This window comes from Saimiri boliviensis, chromosome 2 (assembly GCF_048565385.1).
Source record: "Saimiri boliviensis isolate mSaiBol1 chromosome 2, mSaiBol1.pri, whole genome shotgun sequence".
Taxonomy (NCBI): domain Eukaryota; kingdom Metazoa; phylum Chordata; class Mammalia; order Primates; family Cebidae; genus Saimiri; species Saimiri boliviensis.
Genome location: NC_133450.1, coordinates 200,219,512 through 200,231,918, shown reverse-complemented (window position 1 = coordinate 200,231,918; position 12,407 = coordinate 200,219,512). Strand labels below are relative to the sequence as shown.

Genomic DNA, 12,407 nt, shown 5'->3' with positions numbered 1-12,407 from the left:
TGATGTAAACAAAATTATATTAAAACTATTATAATGTATAATTAATGTAAAACATTAATAACTTTATGATTGACTTAAGGTAAATTCTTAAAACCTTTCATAGTAGTTAAGTGCACACCACCACTATGGATGTGTATACACTGTGTCCGTTGCGGGGACTTGGGATCATCATTTTTAAAAAGACTTACATGCACAAAGATATAGAAAACGAGGTTGAAACTTACTTTGGTCACCATAACCACCACAAAGTTTTTCTCATCAATTTTATATTCTTTGAGAGCAGTATCATCATTGAGGATTTTGCCTAATACATTAAGAGAAAAAAACATCATTTAAGGCACAGTAATCTTTCCCTTATACAGAAAACAACTTTCTACTTGAAATATGAATTTCGGAAATATTAAAATATGAATCACCAACTTTATAAATTCTATCAGTACTTTTCCCCCCAAAACACCAATTAATCAAGATAAAAATAAAACAACTCATAAGTGGCAGGGCATGGTGGCTCACAGTTATAATCCCAACACTCTGGGAGGCTGAAGAGGGAATACAACTTGAGGCCAGGAGTTTGAGACCTGCCTGGGCAACATAGCAAAATCCTGTTTATACAAAAAATAAAAAAATAAAATAAATCAAAGTTAGCCAGGCATTTGTGGCACATAGCTATGCTCCTAGCTACTTGGGAGGCTGAGGGAGGAGGATGACTTGAGCCCAGGAGTTCAGGAAACAGCGAGCCATAATCGCACCACTGTACTCCAGCCTGGGTGACAGAGCCAGACCCTCTCTCCAAATAAATAAAACTGAAAAGGCATAAACATTTGACTAAAAGATGCCAAACTTATATAGTGTATATAAAATTGACAATCAGTTTTTTACAAATATATTACTTAATTATATGAAAGACTGACTAGGCAAGGAAACATGAAAAAGGCCATGAATAGGAGATCATGAAGATAAAGAAAATTCAATACTTTGATTGCACAGGGGTCCTCTGGACACTCTTTTCTGATATGAAAAAGGGGAGAGGAATACATTTCCTGCTTCCCAAAATACTGATGCCTGATAAATCAGAAATGTTCTAACACTATCAAAGCAAGATACTTAAAATTATTTCAGAAAATGACATGATATCTAAGAAAGTGCAAGATGCTACAGAACTCAAAATGGACGAAGAAGTACACAAGACAGTGGTCATGTTGAAGGTAGGTAGGTAGGACTCCCTGATGTTTCCTGCTCCGTGAATTTAGTCTTCCATCTTCAAAAAGCTATTGAATCAAAAGATACTAACATTAAGACAGAAAGGAATATAGTCAGGAATGAGAAAACAGGTCAAAGTTAGGAACTGGAAATTTAAATTTTATGTCTGCTTCTTTAGGTTCTGAATTCTGACCTATAAAAATAATGGGATTGAATCACCACATTAGCATTTCCTCCAGGCTGTCTCAGTTTAGGAAGCACTATTCAGAAAAAAAGAAGAACCCATGGGCGGTCAAACACCCACCTTACCAACATCTACAATGGAAGTATTTTCTCTACTAAATTTGGATATCGAGTGTATTTTTAATATACATTTTCCTGTTTACTAGTGAGGCTAAATTTATCATTCCTATTCTTACCCTTTTTTGCTTTATTGGTCATCTTTTCCTTAAACATTTCTAAGAATTCTTTAAATAATCTGATTATTACTTTTCTTTTTGTGTCTTTCTGTGCAATGTGTTTTTCTGTATTCTTCAGTTTTCATTAAAATTTAATTTCACAGGGATGATTCCAAGCACACTAATAATAAATAACACAATCAGTACGAATGGTTTCAATTAAATTTTTTTTAAAAAAGCTCAGTTTGATTAAAAACACAAAAGCCAGTTACATGATGCTTACAAAAGATAAAACGAAACAAAACTAACACCATTTGATGGAAAAATACATGAACCAAATGTAAATAAAGAGAAGATTGAATATTAATATATTTAAATGACTGCTCTTTCACTTTTATTTGTATAATCATTTTTTTGACAATCAATTTGTATACACTACAATTTGTAAGATAACATTTCTAAAAGATTATCACTATAAGCAAGACATGGCACGTTAATTTTAATATTTAATTCATACCTGCGTAAATTAATTTTTGACCTGCTACCGGAAAGGCATCTTTCCCCTTTTCAGATTCAATCTTCTCTTTCAGTGCTTTCACCTATAGGAAAAATAAAGATTTTTTTTTTTTTTTTGGAGAAAGTCTAAACAAAAAAATGACAATCCAGAATCTGAATAAATAATGGAAGACAAAAAATTATATACATAATTATTAATCCTTCCAAAACCTCAAAGATTATGTTTCTCCAATTTATATCAAAAAAAGATTTAACATGAACTCACATTATTAGGGTATGATGGGCATAAACTTTAAAGCCATCTAATACACACAGGTTCTTTAAAATTTACAAGTTGATTTCATTAACTTAAAACAAAGTTTCCAACATCAAAGTTTTGATTTACATAATGTTTATGTGTTTATTTCCCACGGAGCAAGAAAATAAAGCTCGATCATCTAAAATGTCTAAGAAATAAAACAGTCTCATCAATAAGAATACTTCAATGTTAAAGGTTAAATTGTGAATGTTAAAAGGCAAATGATTCATTTTAAGAGTCTTATATTTCTTTTTTTTTTTGTATTATATTTCATTACAATCACCAGGGGGACTTTACAAAGACCAATTAAAACATAATCTCTGAGAGTGAGATCTTGACATTAGTACTTTTTTTTTTTTTGAGATGGAGTTTTGCTCTTGTTACCCAGGCTGGAGTGCAATGGTGCGATCTTGGCTCACCGCAACCTCCGCCTCCTGGGTTCAGGCAATTCTCCTGTCTCAGCCTCCTGAGTAGCTGGGATTACAGACATGCGCCACGATGCCCAGCTAATTTTTTTTTTTTTTTGTATTTTTAGTAGAGACGGGGTTTCACCATGTTGACCAGGATGGTCTCGATCTCTTGACCTTGTGATCCACCCGCCTCGGCCTCCCAAAGTGCTGGGATTACAGGCTTGAGCCACTGCGCCCGGCCGTGACATCAGTATTTTTAAAAAGCTTTACAGGTGGTTCCAAAGTTCAGCCCAGGCTGAGAATCACTAGATGACTTCAATGCTCTTAAACAAGTAGCTTAGCTTCTCTCAGCATCAGTTTCATCTATAAGAGGAGCTGGAATCCATGACCTTTATAGTCTCTTCAATTCCTAAAATTGTGTGACAGTAGGCTCATTATAAAGTATTTGGAAAAATGAGTCTAATGGACTTCTTAACCTGTTAAGTAGAGAGGCATAGGAGTGAAAAAAAAAAAAAAAGGCAGAGATGACTTTCCCATGTGCCTTAATATAACTATTTTCATTATTTTAAAGGCACAAGAACCAAGGAGAAAAATTCAAATTCCTTCATTTTCCCAGGATACTTCTTGAAAATTATCTAAGTTGACAGTTCCCTGAGTTTAACTGAAAAACTAACAAAGGTATACAAATAAAGATTTCTTTTGTACAATTAAAAAGTGATGGTGTGTACTTCAAAGATAAAAGTTTATTTAGCTTCAAATATGTTCACATACAATTTCACGGAATCCCCAAAACTCTTGAGACCAAAGGAACTGTCCCACTCAATTTTATAAATGAGGAAACCGAAATAAAGAGGTTACCATCTCTTATGACTCCAAGCAAGCAGGGTAGTTTGCAAATACCATATAAATCATCCTTGCTACACTAATATTCCTGAAATGGGTTAGTAGCCTAATTGCTACTCTGATGTTTCCTCACGTAGAAATCCATCACAAAAATCTCAATCCACTATTTTCTACTGTTCCCCATTTCAAAGGTAAAACCAACACAAGTAAAGTCTTTTTAAAGCCAAACATGAGACTTGCAAAGAAAAGTAAAACAGTGTCAGTCTTCTCAGTGGTTTGTTGTTGTTAGTTTTTTTGGCACATATTTTTGCAGGAAACATTAATATTTATAATAAATTTATTATATTTAAATGAACATTAATAAAGTTTGTTTTAATTTATAATATGATAAACATTAATAAATATAAGTACATTGGGCCAGGCGCAGTGGCTCACGCCTGTAATCCCAGCACTTTAGGAGGCTGAGGTGGGAGGAAAACCTGAGGCCAGGAGTTCGAAACCAGCCTGGCCAACATGGTGAAACCCTGTCTCTACTACAAATGCTAAAAAACTAGCCGAGCATGGTGGTACACTCCTGTTATCCCAGCTACTTGGGAAGGCCAAGGCACATGAATCATTTGAACCTTGGAAGCAAAGGCTGCAGTGAGCCAAGATCACGCCACTGCACTCCAGCCTGGGTGACAGAGTGAGAATCTATCCTAAAAAATAAATTAAATAAATTTAAGCACATAACAAAAGTTATTTTGGAGCACTGAATAACTTATTTAAATGTAAACAAGTCTTGAAGCCAAATCATTTGAGCACTGCTATCCTACATGCTAAAAAAGACTTTCCAGGTCAACCAAGTGATGGCAGAGCATGAGTGGTACACTCAGGGGTGAATGGTAAACTTCCTTTCAAACTTTTCTGTTTACAGAGGGACAAAAGTATACAATACTTGCAAGTGTGATTATTTGGTGAAAACTACAAATAAATTACAGACCAAGTGTATCTCTATGGGCGAACTCAGTTCTCAAAACAATACATAGTGGTTTGGCATTGAGTGGGTGCTTCATTTTTCTGTTGATGAATAAATGAACAGAGCATAGACATATGTGAAGAAAAAAGACATATGAAGCAACGAGTAAAAGGAAATAAGCAGAAATATCTCATTCTTGACAGGTTAGAGTGAGGTAAAAACATTTCGGATTTCAAAATGCCTAAATAATGGACTCTCTAGCTTTATGTATCAAAAATGAGGGAGGAGAGAAGGAAAAAAGCCCCATAAATTAAGAAAACCTGAACCAAAAAAGGACCTTTAATCATTAACTACTAAATAACTTTTGTTTCAAAGAAATCATAACTGATTAAACAATATTAAGGGTGGGCACGGTGGCTTACACCTATAATCCCAGCACTTTGGGAGGCCAAGGCAGATGGATCATTTGAGGTTAGGAGTTTGAAACCAGCCTGGCCAACATGTCAAAACTCTGTCTCTACTAAAAATACTAAAATTAGCTGAGCATGGTGGCACATGCCTGTAATCCCAGCTACTTGGGAGGCTGTGGCAGGAGAATTGCTTGAACCCGGGAGGCGGAGGTTGCAGTGAGCCAAGATCATGTCATTACACTTCCGCCTGGGTGACAAGAGCAACACTCCACCTCAAAAACTAAAAAGCAAAACAAAAACCACCCAACACAGAATATTAAAAACAGTGGGAACTCCAAAATACCTGTATGATTTGGCTAAAGAAAGAATCATAGACTAAATACTAAAAATTTTTATTCAACAAAAGAAGAAAATTAACAGGGTAAACATACAACTCAAACAGGAAAAATGGACAAATAATAAAAAGAAAAAAAATAACAAAGAGAAAAGGCAGCTGGGTGCAGTGGCTCATGTCTGTAACCCCAGCACTTTGGAAGGCCGAAGTGGGCAGATCATTTGAGGCCAGGAGTTCAAGCCCAACCTGGCCAACATGGTGAAACTCCCGTCTCTACTAAAAATACGAAACTTAGCTGGGCACAGTGGCACACGTCTGTAATCCCAGCTACTTGGGAGGCGGAGGCTGCAGTGAGCCAAGATCACGCCACTGCACTCCAGCCTAAGTGACAGAGTGAGACTGTCTCAAGAAAAAAAATAAAAAAGAGAAAAGGCACAAATTTTTACACTAATAAAAAAATTGGACAAAGGACAGACAATTCACAATTACACAATCATAACACAGAAAAGCTTAACCTCATTAGTAACCAAACATAATTTTTTTTTTTTTTTTTTTGAGACGGAGTCTTGCTCTGTCACCAGGCTGGAGCACAGTGACGCAGTCTCAGCTCACTGCAACCTCCGTCTCCCGAGTTCAAGTGATTCTTCCACCTCAGCCTTCCAAATAGCTGGGACTACAGGCGGGTGCCAAATGCCCGGCTAATTTTTATATTTTTAGTAGAGATGGGGGTTTTACCATGTCGGCCAGGATAGTCTCCATCTCTTGACCTCCTGTGATCCACCCGCCTCCACCTCCCAAAGTGCTGGGATTACAGACGTGAGCCACTGCACCCGGCCCAAACATAAACTTTGATGCCTCATGTTATTAATCCAATAAACTTTCACACTGGAAAGATTGTTTTGAGGAAGTCTTGTCATTAAAAGTGAAGAGACACATTCTCAGAATAAGAAAGTATCAAATGACTAAAATTTTTGAGGGCAATATGCCAAGACGCTTCAACATTTTTAAGGTGGTGGGGGAGGTGAAGGGATTTGACCCAACAGTATCACTTCAAAGAAAATAACTGAACCAGACTTTAGAACCAGGTTCGCTGACCTGTCTAAAATTCTGGCGTTGCTCCTTTACCTTGAACACAACAATAATTGTTACTTAAAATCTATTTAACTCATCTATCTAAACTCATGGAACACAGGCCAAATTTTGTCATCCAAAAACCACTCCATCTTTAAAATTATAAGTGAACAGTCTCCTGTTCCTACCAGCTCTTAGCAATTGTTCACTACACTTGTTCTTGAGCCTCCTTAAGGGGGCTCTTGGTCCCTAAAGTCTCTACTTTCATTTCCATCTTCACTATCAGCTCTATTTTGCTTACACAACACTGTCATTGCTCTTATCACCTTCTTTGTAATATCAAAGACTTCCTTGTCTTTCTGCTGCTCCTGACAGGCAAAATTCTGTATTTGGACCAACACCATTTATTTTGATCAGTACTTAACCCCTAAAATTTACTCCAACCACTCAGTGGTGTCTCATTCTCCTAACCTTACTTAGCTAACAAATCTCAACTTTTACCTACGAGACTGCCTATCTACATTTACACCACATTTTCTAAATGCTAGCGGAGAAAAGGATACACTAAATCCTCTGTTCACCTGTTTAGCTCTCTTCTCCATCCTCCAAAAGGATATTTCAAATTTGCATTCTAAATCTGATTCCCAGAACCCTCTCCCACTCTGTACAGGTGACCACTTTGTACCTTATTAAAACAGAAGACAGAGGAACTTATTTTCAACTTTCTGCTTAACTTTGTTGCATCCAGACCCACCTACACTCCTTTTCACCTATTAAATAATAGTAGTATCCCTTTCTTTCAAACCTAATTCTTTCCACCTGTCCTCTGGTTCTCCTCCAAGTATTTTTCAGTATCTTACTAAATTCATTGTATTTCCTATCTCCCCCAGCCTTTTCAGCCTGTCAGTTTCACTTTCATTCACATTTAGACCTAACTCTTTATCATCTTAAAAACAAACACTTAACAACCTTGTCTCCTCCTTGACTCTCTCCCCTTAATCTAATTCTTCAAAAATGCAAATACACACATTGTCTTCACTTAATCATAATCCCAAACCGACTACTCAAAAGAAAGCAATACTGTGCTAAGAAACAAAAACATGAAATTTGTTCTCATTTTGCTTATTTTCTTTGGTAGTGCTCCCCCAACCCTGTGGCCATTCCATTAACACTGCTCTTTAGCAACATTGCTGAATTCTGCAACATCATACAACACTTCTTTAACTTTTTTTTTTCCACTCTCCATAGAGATTGTCAAAAATTGCCAATGCTGACTATATTTCAAGTCGTCATGGCGGGGCACTGGGAAAAGTTTTCAATTAGCAATAATCACGCCTCAGATAAACCTCATTGGTGATGATACTGCCACTGCGCAAAACTCATAAGACACTTCTTAATCCTCGCCTATCTTATTCTTGCCATGTGCAACAGCACTGAGCTGTCCCTTCTTTACATACCACCAACCCTTGGCTTCCATGATGCCGTACTTTTGGTTTTCCTATCTCTCTGTTCACTGCTTCACAAAATCCTCTTCCCTGGCCAGCCTTTAAGTATTATTTAGATTTCCAGGAGAATCCACTGTGTCTACTTCTAGTTTTAATAACCATGCAGATGTCATCTGTATTTCTAGCCCAGGTCTCTCTACTCAACCTTCATTTATGCACACTTAACTCTCTACTGAATACCTTCACTGGATGTCCTAGAGGCATTTAAACCACAATGTATTTGTGGAACAACTGTGTCTAAATTACTTTGTCTAAATCACCCCTAACACAACCAAATTGAGCATACTTTAAAATAGATTAGCAAGAAAGACTGCCTTCTTTCTGGATGCTTCAATGGCAGAGATAGGAACTTAGCACAAGGTTTCTCTTGGAAAACGTGGCCCCCAATAGATGCAATTAGAACTCCTCCAACTGTGCTGAACCCCACGCCAATGCTCCCATTCCAGTAAGCCATCTCAAGGGTGAATATAAACCTGAGCACCATAGTCTCAGTATATAAGTGGGGCTAGAACTTCCATTGTGCTGCTTATTCCCTCCTATATAAATAATGGTGGTTTATCATCAATTCCACTAGAGACAATGGCATGGTTAACATTCAAGAAATCAGACTTTTTTTCTAGCTACTTAAATCTCTCTTACAAAATTATGTATTTAAAAATAAAAATGGGGCCGGGCGCGGTGGCTCACGCCTATGATCCCAGCACTTTGGGAGGCTGAGGCGAGTGGATCACGAGGTCAAGAGATCGAGACCATCTTGGTCAGCAAGGTGAAACCCCGTCTCTACTAAAAACACAAAAATTAGCCGGGCATGGTGGTGCACGCCTGTAGTCCCAGATACTCGGGAGGCTGAGGCAGGAGAATTGCTTGAACCCAGGAGGCGGAGGTTGCGGTGAGCCGAGATCGCACCACTGCACTCCAGCCTGGGTAACAAGAGCGAAACTCCGTCTCAAAAAAAAAAATAAATAAATAAATAGCCGGGCGCGGTGGCTCAAGCCTGTAATCCCAGCACTTTGGGAGGCCGAGGCGGGTGGATCACGAGGTCGAGAGATCGAGACCATCCTGGTCAACATGGTGAAACCCCGTCTCTACTGAAAATACAAAAAATTAGCTGGGCATGGTGGCGCGTGCCTGTAATCCCAGCTACTCAGGAGGCTGAGGCAGGAGAATTGCCTGAACCCAGGAGGCGGAGGATGCGGTGAGCCGAGATCGCGCCATTGCACTCCAGCCTGGGTAACGAGCGAAACTCCGTCTCAATAAATAAATAAATAAAATAAAAAAAAATAAAAAAAAATAAAAATGTACTCAATGTAATATTAAACATTATGGGCATGGTTTTTCTTTTTTCCTCCTAAGGAAAACAATCATAATACTGTATTTAAAACTGCCACCACATAGCTAAACTTACCGTCTAATTACTTCCTAATGTGAGCACTACCATGCATCTCTGATGCACTGGCACTATTCTAGTTCAGGCCAACAACCATTAAAAGTGGTCATTTCTCCTGTAATCCCAACAGTTCAAGGTCAGCCTGGTCAACATAGTGAGCCACCATCTCAAAAAAAATGTTTAATTAGATGGGTGCCCACTTGTAGTCCCAGTTACCTTGGGAGGCTGAGGGGAAAGGACCGACTGAGCCCAGGAGTTCAAGGTTAGAGTGAGCTATAACCCTGTCAGTGTACTCCAGCCTGAGCAACAGAGCAAGACCCTGCCTCTTAACATAAAGTAGTTTTCTTTCAACAAATTTAGGTCAAGCACGAGACATCAAAATAGTACCTTGCAAATCATATTCCTATGATAGTATAATGGGCTGCCATGTCAATCTTCTTCCACAGCACTTTGCATAAGATTTCTAGGCTACTGCTTGTTAATTAGGTCAGCAATTACATATTTCATGTAACAGTTTGCTCAACCTTACAGTATTATTTTTCCTTATTTTTGTAACTATGTTATTTCTTATCACTGTTGTAACTACATACAGTATAAAGAATTGTGTAAAGTTTTAATGGGTAGCCCTGAAATATAAAATCTGAATAAAAGCTAATGTATGCTATGTACTTGCCATATGCCAGCCAGTGTACTAAGGGCCTCACAATAATTAACTCTTTTAATCTGTATGACACCTCTATAAGGTCATAGTAGCCAGCATCCAAGACAGCCCTCAATGACGCCCATCTCCTGGTATTCAAGCCTTTGTACATACCCTTTGCATACTTAATTATAGCTAGTCCACAAGAACAGTAAGATACTGCTGAAGTAAAAGTGTGTGACTTCTGAGGCTGGTTTATATATAAAAGCCATTGTTTCTATTTTGCTCTCTTGGATCACTCACACTGGGAGAAGCCAGCCACAATGTCATGAAGACACTAAGGAATCCTGGGGAGAGGCCCATATGGTGAGGAGTGGCGATTCAGTCAGGATGGGGAGACAAAGTTTAGTTACAAGAGAATATATACAACCCTGTTGGAAGGCCCAAGGGTTTTTACTATAATACTTAGCTGAAGGCAGCCTTTTCCCCTTAAATAAATTAAGAGTAGAAACAAAGGAATGTGGAGAATTTACCTAACTTGGGTATCCAAGTGGTTCTATAAACTAATCCTTACTCATTCCGGATGGCTCTCTTGGGGGGAGGTCAACCAGGGATATTACCCCACTAATGGTGTTTGCTTTAGGCTTCAGAACTTGGCCTTTAATCTATACCCTCTAGTGTTAACTCAACACCTTTGTCATTTAATGTGTGCTGGCCTTTAATCATTATCCCTAAGTGTGCTGACTTAGAGCCTCTGTTACTAAATCTATACTGAATAAAATGCCTGAAGGGGCAGCTAGTAGGGACCAGTGGCTGCTATCTCTTTACAGCACTCTCCTCCAGCACACTTGTTCCCTGTGTTCTGTGTGAGTGAATTTATTCATCCTCATTAAGTCAGGGCCTGCAGGACAAACCCCTGGCAGGTGGTGACCCCGACAGGGAGGTACTGAGGTCTCCGTCAAGAACCATCACCAAGTTGTTAGCCATTGATGAAGTCACTTTCAGTGGGAATCCTCCAGCCAGTCAAGCCTTTAATGCACAGAATGAAGCCCTTAATGCAACTTCATGAGACTCTGAAGAACCACCAAGCTAAAATATCCCTGAATTTCTGACTCATAGAAATTATCAAACAGAAAATGTTTACTTTTTTAATTAACTAAGGGGTAATTTGTCACACAGTAATAGGTTAACTGGTACACAGGTAGACACTATTATCCTCTTTTACTGATGGGGACACAAGGCAGATGAAACAGAAAGGTTAAACACATAGGCTCTGGAGGCAGAGTACCTAAATTTGAATCCTGGCTACTCATATGGTATTTGTACATAACAAATATTGTTAAAATTTGTGAGCACTGACCAGGCACTTTTTAAGGCAATCTGCTACACTTTGACCAAATAATTCCACATCTAGAAATCAATGCTAGAGATGCTCATGTAAGAACTTCAAAGACAAAGGTGCAAAGTATGTGCCCTACACTGCTGTTTGCAATACTGAAAATTGAAAGCAACCCTAAACATCCATCAAGGGGAAAGAGAAAAATGAATTAATGCACATACATTCATTAGAACACTACGCAATATAAATAATGAAATATCTGTATCTTTGAGGAAAACAGCTAGTTGCTAAGCAATTAATTTTTTAAAACAGCATTACTGTGTTCACTCATTATGTGTAAACATATTTTTTAAAAGGACTAGAGGGATATACAGTCTACAGTGGTTACTCAGACCAGAGGCAAAAGCCTTTTACATTTTACTATATATACTTTATTTACTATAACAAGCCTGAATTATCTGAGTAATTTAGGGAAAACTGGAGTTTCAAAGAGAAAAAAGAGATTTATTTCATTTAAAAGAAAAAGGTCTAAGGCAGTTCTAATACTACATGGCTTAGTTAACTAAAAAATAATAGCAACTAAATTTTGGCAATCAACAATCAGCAAAATAAAGGAGATTCCTAAAGCCAAATATCTTTACTAAGGGATTTATGTTTACACTGCAGGCAATGCTTTCCGTTTTTTGGTTCTTTGGTTGGCGTCCTTCCACTGCAGAAACTGGTATAGGCACCAGAGTTATTTCCTGAATTTCTGTCCCAAGGTAGGTTCCTGCTAATTCTACAAATACAAATTTGATTTAAAAAATGGCAGTTGACGTCAGTAAAAACAGGAAAAGTCTCCTCACTGGACCTAAGGAATAAAGTAATTTAGTACAAGAGATTTTTATAATTCAAACAATAACCAATAGTATAACATTAATTATGTGAGAAGAGGCAGACACTAAAAAAAGGCAATCCTCCAATTGGGGTTATAATCCAAAGGCTATTTATTATCTTAAATACATGATTTGAAATCCAAAACCCATTTTTCCCGCAGAAACTATGTAAAATGGTATTTAGGCTCTTAAGCCAACCTATATATGCCAATTTAATCTATTC

General features: G+C 37.8%; 1 protein-coding gene and 1 non-coding gene across 3 annotated transcripts in view; both read right to left on the bottom strand.

Annotated features, from left to right (window-relative positions):
* The window catches only part of RAD23B (RAD23 homolog B, nucleotide excision repair protein), a 51,263-nt gene that overhangs the window by 30,868 nt on the left and 7,988 nt on the right, over positions 1–12,407 (bottom strand). The window contains exons 2-3 of one of the 2 annotated variants that reach the window (XM_010335991.3): positions 2,116–2,197; positions 225–304 (exon numbers count right to left, since the gene is read on the bottom strand). In XM_010335991.3, the coding sequence (XP_010334293.1) occupies positions 225–304; positions 2,116–2,197 (162 nt within the window). The remainder of the gene's footprint in view (positions 1–224; positions 305–2,115; positions 2,198–12,407) is intronic. The other variant, XM_074395131.1, reaches the window with a different exon arrangement.
* LOC120366527 (U4 spliceosomal RNA) lies at positions 7,678–7,818 on the bottom strand. The gene has a single exon (XR_005581167.1). It is a non-coding gene; the product is annotated as a U4 spliceosomal RNA (small nuclear RNA).